The following is an 18,455-nucleotide window of genomic DNA, read 5'->3' as shown; positions in this document are numbered from 1 at the left end:
GTACAATATATTTGCTGCAACCTCTAACATTTACCCACCACAAATTAAAATATATGTGGCCGTATGCATCGTTCTGATGCAGAGGCCGGGGAGTCCCCCCTTTTTGAAAAAAACAAATTAAAATATATATTCCTGTCTTGACCAGATTTGCGTGCAAACTACAATCACCAGGGTGTCAGGTAGGGCCAGAAGACTATTTTAATTTTTTTTAAAACTTCAAGACGGCCACATAGCATGGAGCCGGCCCCAACGATATTAAGCTTACAGGCACGGTACACGCTATCCTAGACTACTCTACACATGAAACTGCCACACGAGCGTCCGGGCTGCGCTTGGCTCTTCGCCTCTTCAGGAAGTCGAACAATGATGGAGTACTACTGCACTGGAGGAGTACTACAGTACGCTTCTGGCCATCTGACACCGATTGAACTGCTGCATGTCCACCGCGTGCGGGAGGGAGAGCGTGTAGCGAAAGCTTCTCCTAGTCTTGCCAGCCACCACGCTCATGGGCGAGGGAGGGACGCTCCTGCCTTTGCGTGTATGACAGGTGGGCCCGACAGGTGTGTGGCCAACCTGTCATACAGCCAAAGGCAGGTGCAGTTAAGTCCGCGAGGGAGAGGATAATCAAACTTCTCGTTGATGTACGAGTTGACGCGACACATCAAAGCACTGCACTCGATATATTTCAATAATTTGCGTTTACCGATGCATTAATTACAACGCATGCATGCATGTGGTGACTCTCCTTTTGATACTTGCATGTGTTGATTTAATGCACCTTGAAGTAGTATAAAATATGTGACGGTAAAGCTTTGTAATACCCCAGCCCAAGTCGAGAGATGGTTGTGCACGAGGAGGGCGAGATCATGCAGACCGAACAGGACCCAACGATGGAGCTCTCTATGGTCTCGATGGACCTCACCGTGCTCCACTGCCCCTTGTGCCTCCGCCCCTTGACGCCTCCAGTGTATTAGGTTCGAATACACCTCGTCCGTTCGGCTGATTGAGCAAGGTGCAAGTTTCTTGATTGATATGATGTTCGATTGATTTCTGCAGTGCAAGGGAGGGCACCTGGCCTGCGCGGACTACCGCGTCCTTATATATTCATCAGTCTTGCCATAAGTCGCAGTAGATGCTATATAGGTCCGTCGGATCTTACATCAAGATCCGTGCTTTCAGATTTTCTTTTTCTCTCTTAAATCTCAGTCGAGTGAGACATAGCCACGCCATTAAACAGAGGCTCGGGCGCCATTAATGGAGACCTTGGGAGAGAGGTGGACGGCAGATGGTGGTCAAAGGGCTCTCCTCCCGATAAGCACGCGCAGGGGTCTGATCGCACGCCTCTCGTACTCAAATAGCTACCCTGCACGGCGCCTCCTAGCTAATAAAAAATGGGGACGCGTGGCGGCACGTAAATGGTACTAGTAAGTAGAACGCCCACGGTTTCAATAATACTTGTGTTTCCGATTGTAACGTGACAACACTTGTTCCAAAATGACTTTGTTGATTGTTAATGTGTGCGCCTTCCCAAATCGGACTGCAAATTTACCACGGCATGTTGGTGCCATGTCATGGCACCAAGCCAAGTTTCATTATTTTCATGCGTGTTTTGGATTTACAGGAATTAAAAAACTAAGTTTCTCAATGTTTCCAACCCAGCCACGACGCCTAGAATTTTGAATTTCATTCCCATTTCTTGCATGGAACCTAGAAATTTACCCGAGGACACACATGTGATTTTTCAACCAACTTTGGTGCACTGGAACATGTGCTTGTATTTCAAATTTGAATTATGCACACAAAGGTAACACGTTCCCTCCCAGAACCACGAGCCTTCTTGAGAGAAGCTCCGATTTGCAAGAAGCTTATACCAAAATTTGTTCCTATTCGGCCAATTTTTTTTACCACGGCATGGTACTACCATGACATGACACCATGCCAAGTTTCATGATTTTAAAACCAAGTTTCTCAATGTTCTCGACCGAGCCACGATGCCCGGATGTTTGAATTTTATTCTCATTTTTTGCATGGGACCTACTCCCTCCTTCCATCTATATAGGGCCTAATGTGTTTTTCAAGACAGCCTTTGACTATTGACAAGATTAATAGCACATGAGATGTATACTATGAAAATTATATTATTGGAAGCTCCTTTGACATACAAATTTGAAGGTATGCTTTGTGTAAGTTGCATGTCATATATTATTGCTCTAACGTTTGGTCAAAGTTAGCCTCGAAAAACGCATTAGGACCTATATAGATGGAAGGAGGGAGTAGAAATTCACCCGAGGACAAATTTGTGATTTTTCAACCAACTTTGGTGCACGGGAGCATGTGCTTGTAGTTCAAATTTGAATTATGCACATTAAATGACCAAAAACTCAATTAATGTGTAAATAAGGCCAAACGAAGCCGGAATAATTCCAAAATTTAACAGAGCACTCATGTAGTTCTATGTTGCCTTTGTAAATAAACTGAAGGGGGACAACGTATATCGTTTCGCACTCAAAGGTGGCACGTTCCCTCTCAGAACCACGCGCCTTCTTGAGAGAAGCTTCGGTTTGCAAGAAGCTTATACCAAAATCTGTTCCTATTCGGCCAATTTTTTTACCACAACATGGTAGTACCATGACATGACATCCATGCCAAGTTTCATGATTTTCAGACGTGTTTTGGATTTACATGAATTTTAAAACCAAGTTTCTCAATGTTCTCGGCCGAGCCACGATGCCCAGATGTTTTAATTTTATTCTCATTTCTTGCATGGGACCTAGAAATTCACCCGAGGACACAAATGTGATTTTTCAACCAACTTTGGTGCACGAGAGCATGTGCTTGTAGTTCAAATTTGACTTATGCACATTAAATGACCAGAAACTCAATTAATGTATAAAAAACGACAAACGAACCCGGAATAATTCCAAATTTAACAGGGCACTAATGTAGTTCTATGTTGCCTTTGTTAAGAAACTCAAGGGGGGCAGCGTATATCGTTTCACACTCAAAGGTGGCACGTTCCCTCTTAGAACCACGAGCTTCCAAATCGGCCTAATTTTTTACCACAACATGTTAGTGCCATGACATGACACCATGCCAAGTTTCATGATTTCCAGGCGAGTTTTGGATACATGAATTTAAAATCAAAGTTTCTTGATGTTCTCGGCCGAGTCATGACGCCCAGATGTTTGAATTTCATTATCATTTCTTCCATGGGACCTAGAAATTCAACCAAGGACACACATGTGATTTTTCAGCCCACTTTGGTGCACCGGAGCATGTGCATGCAATTCATATTTAGATTATGCACATTAAAAGTCCAGAAACTCAATTAATGTATTAAGGGAGATCGATCGGCATCCATGCATATGTGCAGGAGAGGAATAAGGTTGGGAGAGAGATAGAGCTAGAGTGTTGGAGGGGGTGGTAGTGGAGTTGCTTCTAACAAATGGTGGGATAGGCTTGCTAGACAAATGGAGGGCACGCCCGCAATATCAATAAGAGAGGAGATGGCTGCTTGTTGTCTGTGCACGTGCGTGTGAGAGATGGGTCAGGAGGCATGCACGAATGATGAGGGGGGACGATGTGGCTGTGGTAAGCAGACGTAACTACATAGGAAGATCAATCGCCCTTTGTTAGAGAAAGGAGAGACATAACTTGTGAGGTGCGTCGATCGATGGGGGGGTAGTTAAAGTCGATCTAGGTATATGTTGGGAGATCGATCGGTATACATGCATGTGTGTGTTAGAAGCAAATGAGGCACGAGGAGAAGGATAGAGAGAGGGGGATGCATGTAGGAGGTGGTACGAGAGGCATACTATATCGAGGGGGGAGGAGTGTGCGAGTACGAGAACGATGAAAAGAGTGGTGGGAGTGAGGCATGGACGGTGACAAGAGAAGAGGGGAAGCTTGTGTTTGTGCTAGGCACACCTGGCTAGAGAGGCATATCGATCGATGTGTGTCGTGAAGAAGGAGCTGGGGGGCCTACGCACACCATGGGTGAACGACCTAAAGTGAAAAGACGAATTTGCGCGATGGAGCTAGAGAATGCTGAGGGAGGGTGAGAGGGATGCGGGCGTGTGCATGCACAAGAGAAAGTTAGCGCTAGCTACAAAGATAAGAGGGTTGTGTGGGTGTAAAAGACGAATAGAGATCATATATACTTCATTATAAAAAAGCGAATTCGGATATTTGAAGAATTTATCATAGTGTTTCAAACCGACGCATGTGTGAATATATATAACGGTAATACACATGGTGTGGTTATGAACATGTTATACTATATTTAATATATTTTATCTCTACTCTTATAAAAAAACAGAGTTGTTGATGATGGTGTGCCTGCCATCCTGCATTATAGGCCGTCCGATTTATATCTGGCGGATAGCAAGGAAACTATGATGGTTGAAGTTGGCAACAATCATGATTGTAGATTCTTATTGAAATAGAGAAACGAATTCAAATTTAGTTCAAATTGCAGCGGTAGTATAGACATTTGGAATGCACTAAAATGTTGGTATGAGTAGGTTACATGCATTATACAGCAAGCGAAAAAAATTAATCGGACATAACATGGACTCATACTCCCTCCTTCCATCTATATAGGGCGTAATGAGATTTTTAAGACCGCCTTTGACTATTGACAAGATTAATAGTACATGACATGCACAATGTGAAAATTATATCATTGAAAGAACCTTTCATAGACGAATTTAACGGTGTGCATTGTGTAAGTTGCATGTCATATATCATTGCTCTAATATTTGGTCAAAGTTAGCATCGAAAAACGCATTGGCTCCCAAAACTGGCTCCGAAATTACAACGCACGCAAAAACTCCCTCCAGCTGTCAAATCCCGACACGCGAAATCCCCCTTCTAACCCTGAGCCGAAAGGGCCGCTAGTTCAAATCGGTGGGGGATACTTTTGTAACACACCCTACATTTTGGACAAGCGCGTCCCTAAGTCATGCTTCACACCCTCCCATCGCCCCCTTTTCGCCATTCGAAATCCCAGGCCGCCATAACCTCTCCTCTCCAGCCGCGAAACCCCGCCCTCCTCCGTCCGCCACGTCACCGCTGCCCAGCCGGAGCCTCTTCCCCGACTACGTCGTCCACCGCAACAGCTCGACGTACCTCGTCCACCTCCCCGGATGAGGATCCGTCGTCCATCTCGCCGTCCCGCCGGTTCAGCCGCCCCGTCCTCCACCTCCAAGGAGCTGCTCCGACGATCGCCTCGTCTATCGCGACTGCTCCATCCCCACAGCGCCACCTTAACCTGCTCCACCGGAACCGCAGCATCCTTACCGACTCCTCGGACGAAGCCGAGGCCTACTCGGCACCACCAAAGAGGTTGTACACTCATCGCATCGCACCTTCTCCTTAACTCGACCTCCCGGCGCCGACGGTGCTCCATCCCGCACCCCCATGGAGCGGCTACCTTGAAGCCGGCGCCGCGGGCGACATCTCCACGGCGGCTCTCCCCCAGTGCGAGGCCCCTTCAGCGGCGGCGTCCATACCAGCCGGATCTGCTGCTGCTGCTCTAGCTCTCGCTCGCGCTGCTGCTGCTGCTCCGGCTCTCGCTCAATCGCTCGCTCGCCCAGCTGCTGCTAATGCTCTCCCCCTCGCTCGTGCTGCTGCTCTGCTCCGATTAAGCCACACTTCAGTCGACTGAATCGACGTTTGGGTCAGTCGATTTTCAGGGGTTGGGGGGCTCGCCGGAGTTATGGAAGAACCACCCGCAGCGGGGACGGGGGCTCGCCGGAGAGGTACCCCACTATCTATCTTAGGGTTCAGGATGGGGGCGGGGGGCCTAGAGGGCTGGCCGGGGCGGCGGTGGCGAGGTGTTTCGGGCGGCGAGGCGGCGCTGGGGCCGGCGGTTCGGCCAGTGGTGGCTGGCGGATCAGGGGGGTGCAGGTTGAAGATGAACTGCAGGCCCTCCCTAAACTACATGTCAAGTGCCTCTCTGCTACCATTGCGTTCAGTTTCGACAGTAGCATTCAGATTCCACAGTAAATTTCAGTTTCGACAGTTAAGTTCAGAGTCAACAGTTTTTACCTCATATGTTGTAGTCAGGTGGTTTTTGGTGATGTTAATTTTACATCCATTTTACATCATCTATTGGAGATGCTATTAGAATCCCACTTGAGATTGACGATGTCTGTCTTGTGCTACTTCAGCCTTGACGTCTTACGGCTCACCGGAGCTCCTCCAACGACAGAACGATCCATCACAACAGAGCAGTGCCCTGGACACCGTCTACAGATTCCTCAGATCTTCCTCCACACCTCCGACAGCCACCTCTGTCTCAACTGCTTCAGCGACCAACCCAATGATGCTGAGGTCGACGCGACTACGGCAAAGAGGTTGTACACTTGTTGCATCACATATTACTATACATTCATGTCGATCCATTAGGGCTATTTTGGTTCAACGGAAAAACGTTGATCCACTCGTTGTTGCCATCACTCTAAATTTCTGCATGCTCTCCTTACATAATCTCACCATATTTTTTTCGTATGCATGTCAGATATTGTACACAGTCATGCTGAACATGTAGAGAAAAAGAGAAGAGTTTTGGGCGGCAATACAATGTCATGCAGACATCGCTCCATTGTGGGTTCAATGGCAAACCCTCCCCACCCCTCTCCAGATTGTAATCCAGAGGAAGATATCTGTTCTGAGGTGGATTCAGACGCCGCTGAACACTCCTATTTACCCCCAAGGTGTTTGCTCTACCTTGGCATGATGATGTTAGTCATATCATGCATATGTTGCCTTGCAGTGCCTACTTTTGACATCATATATGTCATCTGCTTAGTTTAGACATGTTCTGTAATGCCACCTGTTTAGTTTCTATATCATATATGGGAATTATGCAGTCTCATGTCTTTTAGCCAGCCATAGTATATGTGAAATGTGCAATGCCATCCTGTTTAACCAGGCACCATATATTTGAATGATATCTTGCCCATCCTTTTCTTCATTACATTTCCATTTGTCGACAATGTTTGTACATTAAACTACTCTTCCTGTGAATCAGCCATTTGGGTGGGAGATGGAAAAATCTGGAGTGAAAGCAAGGCCTTCAGAGCAGACAGTTCTACCTGTCGAAGCAGATCTCTTGTTGGGTCCCGATAGCTCCTCAGAGATGGATTCAGAGACAGATGACCAGTCCTATTCCCCCACTGAGGTGTATGCTCTAACTTGGCACGGTTATACTGCTCATATCATGCATACGGTGTCTTGCATTGCATAGTTTAGACATCATATACACAATATTCAACACCATGTTCTTAGTTCAGACATCATATCGAATGCCCTCTGTTTAGCATATAAATCACATATGTGAATTAAATGGTGCGATCCTGATTACTTAGATAACATTTAGGTGAATTATGTCATGCGATCATGTTTAGTTATTCATCATATCTTTGAATTATGTTATGCTATGCTATCCAGTTTAGATAGACATCATATATGTGAAATTATGTCATGCTATCCGTTTTAGTTAAACAATATACATGTCAACTATTTCATGCCCTCTTTTTTCCACACTATCTATTGCATCTGTCTCTCATACAATGTTTGTACATTCAACTATGTTTCCTGTTTATCAGCCATTTGAATTGGAGCGGGTGATGCCAGTATCTAGCGGACTAAAAACACGGTCTTAAAATAAAACAGTGCTACCTCTTGGTGGAGATAGCACCCCGGTTGTACATGCACAAGAACCAGCCCTACCACACATAACCCAAACTCTCGCAGATTGTACCCCTACTGCAATGGACAGAGAACCAGCTTCATCCAATCTAACCCCAATCCCAGCCGATAGTAACCCAGTTCCCGTTGACACAGCACCATCTCCACCACAGAGCTCCCAAACAAGAGCAGTTAGTAAGGCAGCTCCAGTGCCCAAAGGGCCAGTACTATCACGGCGAACCCCAACTCCACCAGTTAGTACGCCTATTCCTGTGGAGGAAGCACAGCCAGCTAGTCGTAGTTTAGCATCTATCGCATTTGATGTTGTTAAATCGTATGTGCGTATCTTCCCATCTTGGAAATATTATACTGAAGATGAAGGAAAATGCCAGTTGCAGGTGTTTATCCAGGAGTTATGTGTAAGTAATGTTATTCATGGCAATTATTTTGCTTCGTCCCATACATCCTACCTCCATGATGGTTATAATACATCAAATTTTCCCATTTTTCTCTATAGAGAAGGACCGATTTGGAAACTCAAGATGAGGTAACCTGTGCTAATACCTATGCTATCTTCAAGAATGCTTGGTGGCAGTATCGGAATTACCTGAAGAAAACGTACTTCACCGGCAAAGAAACTCATCAAATTCCCTTACGTTCTCCTGAGACACATTTACTGGACGATGACTGGGAACGCCTTGTTCTGTACTGGTCCCGGACCAAGAATGTGGTAAGGTCTATGAGCTCATTTTCTATTTTTAAGTATTATATTCTTGCGTCTTACTATACTCTGTTCATGTAGAACAAGTGCCTAAACCTGAAGAACAACTGTTCTAATTTAAGATTCCATTGCTATCACAGTTCAAAAAAGCGCTAGGTGTTAATTGTGCGTTTTGCCACCGTCTTGCGCTTTACTGACCAAAGCGCATGCTTATGCGCAGTTATGCACAGATTATGCGTAGTTATGCACAATGCGTTTTGCCAACGCCTAGAGCCTAGGCGCGCTTAAGCGCTCGCTTAGGCGCGCCTTTTTAACTATGATTGCTTTGCTCTTGTATCACTGTATTTACTCATACAAACTTATTTTTTAAATTGAAGGATCCAATCGAAACTCCAATGGCACAGCAGGTATGTTCACGCATGTTTCTTTAACAGGTTTGCTCTTATCAATAGCTCTGTTGATTTCAATTTCAATTGTGTATACAGTTGACTTTCATATCATGCACATTACTAGCATCACAACAGAGCCAATAGTGTTGTTGTACATGTAGACCCGTGGTACCCATCAGAAATCTTGTTGTGCCGTGTAGTTTTCCACGCTTTGTATTCTTTCACTGCTGCTTTGTCTTGAACTGATATGATTTGAACCGTGTCTCTATTTTGATTTGGCAAGACAATGCAGTGACCATAGGACATAGATATATGTTTGTTTGATACTTTTATTATGTACTAGTACTTGGCAATAGAATACTTGGTAGTTTAATCCTCTCCACCTTACTAATGAACTGGTTCACCGAAATGAGTTTCATATACTAGTACATGCTAAACTTATTATGTGTCTGCTTGTTTCTTCTTTTAGAATGCTGACAGAATATTGCGGAAGAGTGCCTTATTAAGCAATGGTAAAGGAAGTAATGCAGATAAGGTTCAGGATAGTGACACATCCTTGTTGGTCTCCAACAAAGCTGATAAAATAGCTAAGGAAGACTATCTTGAAGACAGCGAGACAACCCCAAAGTCCTGTCTTGGTTTAGTGTTCGAGTTACTGGCCACTACCGCTTGCACAAGCTATTCAAACTCACTGTCTGAATCAGTTTGGTTTCTTGAGTCTCAACTACAAGCTGAAAGACATCGATCAGCTGTGCTGCGACAAGAAGCGGAAGGACTGCGGAAGTCCCTGGAGCATTCAGATGCATACTTTCTGGTGCAACAGCAAGCATTGGAGGATTTTAGCGCCAAACAGGACAAACCTAATCAGCTTGCTAAGCTTATTGCCAGCATGGTGGATACCCAGGATAACGTTTCTTGAGCTCTTCTGAAGTTGTTTTAGTTATGCTCTTGTTTTGCTGCCGCGTTTATTTGCACTGGTGGCCAATTTTGACGGCCAGTGTATGTAATGTGCTGCTTTGTTCCCTATATTTGCACTGGTGGCGAACTTTGATGCCTAGTGGATGTAATATGTGTAATAGCGGTAATAGGCTAGCGTTAATTGCTTGCTTATTTATTTCCTTATTGTCTTGTTTAGTTGTTTGCTTGTAGTCACTGCAGTTCTTTTTCTTTTTTTTCTAGTGGCCACAATAGCTTATTTTTGGTAACTAGGCCAAAATAATCGTGGCAACACACGGACTGTTGTAACCATGGGCCTCCTGCATGTCGTATGATCCATGGGCCTTCGTCCGGCCGTAGGATCCATCGGCCTTCTATACGGGCTTTAGGGTCCATGGGCCTTCTACGGGCCGTAGGGTCCATGGGCCTTCTACGGGCCATACGATCCATGGGCCTTCTACGGGCCGTACTATCCATGGGCCTCATACGGGCCGTAGGATCCATGGGCCTTCTACGGGGCGTATCATCATTTCGCCAATCATGAGCCGTACTATTCGTGGACCATAACGGGCCGTTAATAGGCCGTATTTGATAACTCTATGAAAACAGCCCAACGGATTTTTTTTAACATGAAAACGGCCCAACGTATTAACGGTCCGCAAACGGGCCGACTGTAACGACGGGCTGAATTTGGCCCATAAGCAGAAAATGACAGTAACGGGCCATATGTAACCGAATGCTGCAAATGAGCCCAAGAATCAATGGGCCCTGAGAAGGCCGAAAGATAACTTGGGCTGGAAACGGCCCAATGGAATAACGGGCCGTTAATGGGTATAAAGTGATACACTGTTCATTACGGGCCAGTTTCACCACGGGCCGTTAATGGGCCAAGAGTTACAAAGGTCCTCATATGGGCCGAAAGAAGTCATGGGCCACACATGGGCCGGAAGTTAAAACGGGCCTAATTCGGATAGGGCGTAACGGGCCCTGGGTTAGCGGGCTGTAAATGGGCTATATGCGAACAGGCCGTTAACAGGCTTTCCGTGGGCCGGCCCGCCACCTTTTGACCAAGTCAAATGGGCCGGCCTTTTCACAGGAATGAGCCTCTGTTGGGTCGTGCCACGTGTCGCCGTATCATAGGCGCCTTCGGTCCAATGAGCGGATGACATCTGTCCCAACGGTGAGCCGACACGCGTTTCCTCCAGCCAATGATGATTTTACACGTGGAAAATCCCCATTGGTCGGGGCTGTTAACGGGTTACCGGATCCAAAACCCGACCCGATAGCTTAACGGCGTTCCGTTACGGTGGATGCCACGTGTCGGTCACCCTTGACGAAAGCACTTCTGTGACGCGCGATTTATCGTCATGGAAGTGGACACTTCCGTGATGATAATTTTGGTAATGTCATGGAACACTTCTACGACAGCACATGTATGACTATCTTGATTCTGTCATAAATTTGTCATGGATGTACATGCATGACAAAAAACGCGACCTACTGTGACAAACACGTATCATCACGGAAGTGTATTTTTTTTTAGTGATTGATCTACTCTCTAAAATATGAGACATGTACACTTAAAAGAGGTATTGCACAACTTTACAAGCAACTCCATTAAGTTTCATTCTAGGAAGACCAATCAGACGCCAAATGTTATCCAGTGTTTGATCAAGGAGCTAGGTGATGCGTCCCAGTAACAAAGAAGCGCCCCGAAGCAGGATCTTGAGCAGCATAGTAAACTGTGCCAGGGCTCGCATGGTTGTGAACCCCCTCATACATCGTCACTACATAGTTTGCGTCGTCTTTATCTCTCTCTACCCTCTTCTTCACGTAGCACCCCTCCGTTGAACACCGGTAGTAGTTCCTGCAGTGATAATAAATGAAATTTAGATTAAATAAAGTCTTAGGCTATTGAGGACGCACCTAAGACTTTGTTGTGAGGCCATGGACAATGAGGTCCTGAGGGGCCTAAGAAGCAAGAAATTTGCTAGCCCATTGCTCTCATAGCAAGAGATTTACACTAAGAAAAAGTAAGAGGTTATTTTTCCTCTATAAGAAGTAATATTTGTTTCTGGCAAAGAACTAATAGGGGAAATTTAAGACTTGCCAACAAATCCTAACTGATTGATGGATCAAGTGTAAGTTTGTTTATATAGACATGGTAAACGTGTACAACAAGATTCAAATATTTAGTGACATATTTCTGGTAGATTTTAGTGTTCACCCCTCAAAAATTTATTGTAAAATCAAAGCTCATGACATCATAAAAGATGCAACGGGAACCATGTGCTACACAAAAGTTTTACGAAAATTTCACAAAACATAAAACAGCAATTTGTCTCATTACAATGTAGAACTAGACACTTCCGCAAAATAAAATAAAATCGTGGAACTAGACACATATGTTAGACAACAATAATTTGCACCAATTGAGATTTCTATGTAGATGTCCAAAGGCTATGCCGATCAAGATTTATTTATACCTCGGTCAACTCTACAAGCTTTAGGATCAGAACCCAACAATAACTCAGATGGTTACCAATTGAAATTATGTGTAAATTTTGTGTTGAATTTTTTTTCGAAACGGATGAAAATTTGTTGTTTAGTAAGAACACTCAAAAAGTCTAATTTCGCAATTGAGCAGTCACACATTTCCTAGCCTGAAATTACACATATTTTTGTGCAACTTACATTAGATATTGTACAACTCAGGCGACCGAGGATAAGGATTTCTCGAGCAATTTACATTTGATTGTACATCTTAGACGGCTTAACAAACAGGGATTTCTGGATCGACAGAAGAATAGCAAATTGAGACCTCGAATTCATCTTCTTTTTCTTTTTTGCCGAGAATTCATCATCTTTTTTCCTAGCTACTTCAAACACTAAATCTCATCATATACAATCCGTTTTTCTTTAATTGGTCACATCCAAACACGATCAAATCGGGTCAAACATCATCGAACTAAAGTCACGGATCTAAATGTGGATTTGATGAACTAATTATAAGAACAAATAAATTATCATTTGGGAAAACCTAAAGGGTCCATCAACAAGCTAGGATTTTTTTCTTCCTTTTTTAAGAATGCTTAGCCAAGCAAGAACCAAGCAAAATGCAACAGAATTGTTCCATCAGCTACCGCATCAGGCTGGTCCATACCAGCTGACCTAGAAACTAGGCCAGTGAAACTACTGGCTGGAAATCATGAACCATGGAAGATAACTGGAGAAATAAACACATTAAAATTTTAGCTATTTCACCCAAACGTATGGTCATCACACACTTGGGTAGAGCTATAGTCCATGCCAATTAACCCCTTCCTGCACCCTTGAGCTAAACTTTTCCAATTCAATCCAAAATTAAATTTATTCGTTAGTTTTTTTTTGATGTAATTTATTCGTTAGTTTTGGGTACCTTGGGTTAGGGCTGTTCTTGACAGACTTCTTGCCGTACTTCCTCCACTTGTAGCCATCGTCCAGTATCTCCTCCTCCGACCTCGTCCGGAACGCGATCTTGCCGCTCGCCGCCACCGCGGACGCCCTACTGAAATTTATGCCCAGAACAATCCCCAAACCGATCCGATCAAAACTCTGCACGCTCTTGTGTTTGTGCATATATGCGACTTGATTCACATCACAATGTGCATCTTGGTCTTGGCATGCATGCACGAACTGAGTCATATAAACTCACCTCGTATGATCACAGTAGCCAACATCCGGCACGACCGCCGCCTCAACCGGCAGCGGCGCGCCGACCGTGCCGGGCACCCCGCCGTCGTCGGACAAGTAGTCCAGGACATCCAGCTGCTGCTGAAGCACCCCGGGCCCGGTGGCCGCACCGAAGGCGGGAGAGCTCAACGGGGCTCCGGAGCTGTACGGGCAGCCGGATCCCGGCGGCGGGGGAAACGCCATCGAGCGGCCGACGCCGGCGCCGTGTGGGTGGAAGCGAAAGCGATACGCTGTCCCGACTCCAGCTACCGCCATGCGTATGCCGATGGATCAGTGCATGGGGAGCTAGTACGACAAGCGGGCGAGGCGTCGTATATTTATAGCGGCGCGACGTCGTTGGGCGCCGGGCTTTCGCGGCGAGCTTCCTCCTGCTGGTCCCGTCTCAGCGGAAGCTTCGGCGCGCGCGGGCGCCGTCTCTACGCTGTGCAAGTAGCAGTATGTGCGACAGCAGCACCCGCACGTTTCGAATTGTTGCCTGCTACGCCCACGTATGGCCCTATTGTCTTGTCTCGTTGTTTGTGCATGGGGGGCACGGCTCAGCTCTGACAAATCGCAGGCGCGCGGTTACACGTACGCTTCGCCTACTACTGATGCTCGCCGAGGCGAACGGAGATGGATACAACGGAATGTTAGGTGTGCAATGTCGATCGACAGCGACGACGGGCGCTGTGCCTCGACGAATATAGTATGAGTAAGCAACAGAGACTGCGTCAAGGCGAGTCTTTGAAACGTCAACTATAACTAGTTTGCTCTTTTCATTTTCCTTTTGGCAGCAAACCTCTAGTTTGCTCTTGTTGTATCCATCTGTTATTATTGCCACCAAAACTCGAATAGCTCTGAACTGTTATCTCTCTCCATTTCTTGCCCATGAATGTATTCCCACCTCCTTTGCTTTGGGGCCTGAGCTTGCCAGATGTTGACATGTTGTAATCTATACTACTTGCATTCTTTTCCGATGGCCACATGCAACAACTAATGTCTTATGTATGTCATGTGTTAGTTTAGCAAAGCTTTAGATAAAATTCCCCATCATATGTCACCGACAGGTGGCCCAAACCACTTGTGTGAGTGAGGAGTGACATGTCATTTATCATACCTCCTGTATATACACCGAGAAAAAAATGATGTTTTTTAACTACCAAATGCCTGCGCTAAGGGTCAAGATTTGTTTTTTGGGGGTTTTGCTTATCCTCATGCAACTGATATTTTTCGATTCCTACATTTTCTCTCATGATGACTGTTTTGAGTGAGAAGTGACGTGTCATTTATCATATTTCCCGTATTCACACCATTCTCTTCGTGGCATCGCCGGCGGGAGCAGGTTCGAGACTTGACCAGTTCGGGTGCGGGGTGCAGGAGCGAACGCCAACGCCGGAGAAGGTAGGGGTTTAGAGGGATTGTCGGGGAGGTGCGACACCCCGACAGAGGGGACGCGGCGAGGTGGTGCGGTAGCGCCGCCAGCCTCTGGTGGTGGCAGCAGGCAATCCGACCTGGGCTGGAGGGTGGCCGGAAAGGAGAAGGTCGCGGCAGGCGAAGGGGTATGGATAGCATTTGCGGGCTACAAGACGGCCGTTGAATGTCAATTAATGGTCCAAATGAAAGCCACCGAATCCTTTAAAAAAACAGGCAACTCAACATTGCCCCTTATTTATTTATTCAACATTTTCTCTCATGAAACAAGCAGGAACGCGCCTCTGGTGTACTAGTTAGGGCATAGCCAATGTGTCGCCCCAACTAGGTGCTCCGCAAGCCAGCTAGGCTCGGGTGTCAGGAATGGCTATCTCGCAGGGTACTAGTGTCGCCTGCAGAAGAGGCGGGTGCTTCAGGGAAAAGCTAGAGAAAAAGAAAAAAAGGGGTGAATTAGCAGCAGCCCATTGTTTATCTCCTGGTAAATGGGTGTGTGAATGAGGAAGGAAAAGTGAAATAAATGGGAAAAGTAAGCCAGAGGAAGAAACAAGAGACCTATGGGCTGCTGATGCTTATGTTGGCTGATAGTTACTCCCTCCGTTTCTTTTTAGTCTGCATATAAAATTTGATCAAAGTCAAACTTTATAAAATATAAAGTTTGACTAAGTTTATATTAAAAAATATCAACATTCACAATATGAAACCAATATTATTAGATGCGTATGAAATTAATTTTCATACTATATAATTTTATTATTGTAAATATTGATATTTTTTATGTAAATTTGGTCAAACTTTGCTTAGTTTGACTTCAAACAAATCTTATATGCGGAGTAAAAAGAAACGGAGGGAGTATATATACGAAACGATGGCTTCATAGAGGACATGACACCACCGTCTAGTAATGCTTTCATAGTCCATGCCCTTACCAGTTATCATGCCTAAAATAAACAATGACTAACCAAGTGTGGAGGTTAATTGCTGAAAGCATAGGAAAGCTCACCCCAAGATGAGTGCTGTCTTGGCAGAGTAACCTTTCATCCCAGGTCAAGAAATGGAAAAGCGCTTCCTATTTATGAAACCAGGACCCCACTGAGGCCGTAGAAGCTAGGCGCATATGTGGATCTAGCTAGTCTGGTAGGCACACACGATGAGTGAGAGTTTGGGACCTTTCTATTCCCATCATTTAACTTTGTGAACATTAACATGACAAGCACAGCCTCTAGCAGTGACCCAATTCGAGGGACACTATTTGCAGGTGCTCACTTTTGATGTCGTACGTCCTTGTCGATTTAGTTCGCTGTGTTCCCATATATACACTGCTATCGTAGATTAGCACCAATCAAACAGAGAGTGGCGATGGAGCGGACGAGCTCGCCCGCTCTCACTACGTGTACCAATGGGACAAGGGCGTGTCGGTTCATATGTTGAATGCGATCGTAGTCAAACAGTAACATACGGTGCCGCGGCTGACAATGGATAACGTTTGGCGACCGTTCGGCCCGTCACACAAACGGCGGTTTCGTTTCCACCCCGCACCGCCCACCTCCCGACACTTATAGTAAAAAAAAAAATCTATCTCTTCAGCCGCCGCACGAGGCGAGCAACTCTGAGCTACGGCGATGGCGGAGGCGGGAGGGAGGCGATGGGTCAGTCCGGATCCGCCACCGCCCCGCGGAGGTGAGCTGCGTCGCCCGGATCCGCCGTCACCGAAGCAGCCGCGCCGCCGGGATCTGCCGCCTCAGTAGGCTGACGGCTCCCGAGCAGGAGACGCGCCGCCGCGAGACGAGACCGCGCAGCCGGGCCGCCGCCGCCGCGGCTCCTGGTGGCGGAGAGGTGCTGGCCGGGGGTGCTGCTGGTGGCGGCACTAGGTTACTCCTCGGGAGCGACACGGGAGTCGGGGGCAAGCCCGTACAACTTAAACTTGCACACACAAATCATGATATCACAGGATACCAGATGGTATGAGCCGGTGTTATTGTCTTCAGTAAATAGTTTATTTTCCCATGATGAAAGACTCATACAAGGTTTATTTTTGTTGTTTTTTGTTCCTGTCATTCTAGATCATGGATGGGCTGCATACATGTGGGATATGCTGAAGAAGGAGATTCATGTTTTGGACTTATTGTGTGCTCAAGTTGCTGGAGGAGTGCAGCGGCATATGATCCACCAGGAGGCTGTCTCACAGATTCACTCGCATTATTCAGCTGCCTATAGTGAGTTCTTTGCGAAATGACATTGTCCAGCTGACAGATGGAAGGGCAGCTTCCCCAAGATAATGTTAAGCTGAGCTAGATGATGGCCCAACTACACTCAAATTCAGATAAACATCAAGAACAGGAAGGAAGTTGAGGAACTTTGCTTAGGGTTTGTAGCACTCAAAGAGGAACAGGTTGAGCCAGCCGGGTCACGGCGGCTGGGGTTTAATCCTATTACAACTCTAGATGCCTCTACCGATCTCCAAATCCTGGCTTTATAGCAATTACAAAACAGAAAGTGAACTGAAAGGTGAAGTTGTTGGACGATCAACAGCGATCCTTGACGCGACGGCTGCTGTCCGATGAAAGATCAACATCTCTCAGCAGCTGCCTCTGGCGCGAATCGATAAGTGGAGGCCAGCATCGTTGGATGTGATTCAGACGGTGGAGTTTGAATCAACAGCTGAAGCGATAACCTGCAGTTAACTGAAGATGGTTGTTGTCGATCTTCAGATAAGGGGCCTGACAGATAACGCACGATGTTTTCACTAGGTAAATGGACATTTTTATCACAGACCTGTGTATGTCATAAGTTTTACTTCTGGAGACCTGACGAAGATTCAAATGTTATGCCCTTTTTTGCAGGGACGAGTCTGGGATGTGTATGCTTCATGCAATCAGGCAGTAAGATGGGGATAAGATGATGTGGTCATTGACGAAAGCTTCATAGTCTGTTTAACTTTCTTACTTCTTTCATAAAATTGTTGGATGAGAATTTCAGCAGCCAGAGCTTGGATGCTATTTTGGCTCTGAAATCTGCAGAAAAACTTGGCCACTTCTCAGCAAATAGCTGTTTTTGAGGTATTTCGTTTGCATGATGAGCACGGAAATTGTGGCTGACAATGCGTTACGGGCTGCTCTAGAAGACAATGAGGAATGAGTGTTATCGTCAATGCTTATGTAGTGTGCAATTTGTTCATCACCTTGTGAGGGTTTGGACGGTATGTTTAGTGATCTAAACGCTCTTATATTTCTTTATGGAGGGAGTACTTTTTATTAGGATGGAACTAGCAAGTACGTGGATCTTCTAAATGATTTGTTAGCTATATTGTGTATGAAGAGTAATGCACTCAAATGCTGATCGACGAACCTCCTTTTTTCTGAACATTTTTTTTATGATCAGCTTTTGGTCAGTACAAGGTGTTGATTCAGCCAATTCTATATATGTCTCTCCACATGGGAATCAAAAGCTGTGTCTGTGATGTGGTTGTTGGGAGGGCAATTTGAATTGTTTTTTTGGAGGGGGGGGGGGGGGGGGGGGGGGGTGGGGCACAGGTTTGATAATTTTTTTGAAATGAACTTTGAAGAATGTTCAAA

General features: G+C 45.7%; 1 protein-coding gene and 1 long non-coding RNA gene across 2 annotated transcripts; one reads left to right on the top strand and one right to left on the bottom strand.

Moving 5' to 3' along the window:
- Positions 1 to 11,396: 11,396 nt before the first annotated feature.
- On the bottom strand, positions 11,397 to 13,741 carry LOC123074628 (probable WRKY transcription factor 57). Its single transcript, XM_044497422.1, has 3 exons — positions 13,436 to 13,741; positions 13,160 to 13,285; positions 11,397 to 11,608 (listed from the first exon to the last, which is right to left on the bottom strand). Exons 1-3 carry the CDS (start codon positions 13,726 to 13,728, stop codon positions 11,413 to 11,415), a joined length of 615 nt encoding a protein of 204 aa, XP_044353357.1. The 5' UTR covers positions 13,729 to 13,741; the 3' UTR covers positions 11,397 to 11,412.
- Positions 13,742 to 17,198: 3,457 nt separating this feature from the next.
- On the top strand, positions 17,199 to 18,227 carry LOC123074627 (uncharacterized). Its single transcript, XR_006436021.1, has 2 exons — positions 17,199 to 17,630; positions 17,724 to 18,227. It is a non-coding gene; the product is annotated as an uncharacterized lncRNA (long non-coding RNA).
- Positions 18,228 to 18,455: the final 228 nt, after the last annotated feature.

Source organism: Triticum aestivum, chromosome 3D, assembly GCF_018294505.1.
Source record: "Triticum aestivum cultivar Chinese Spring chromosome 3D, IWGSC CS RefSeq v2.1, whole genome shotgun sequence".
In the NCBI taxonomy this organism is placed as follows: domain Eukaryota; kingdom Viridiplantae; phylum Streptophyta; class Magnoliopsida; order Poales; family Poaceae; genus Triticum; species Triticum aestivum.
The sequence above is the reverse complement of the archived record's forward strand: the minus strand, read 5'-3'. Positions and strand labels throughout refer to the sequence as shown.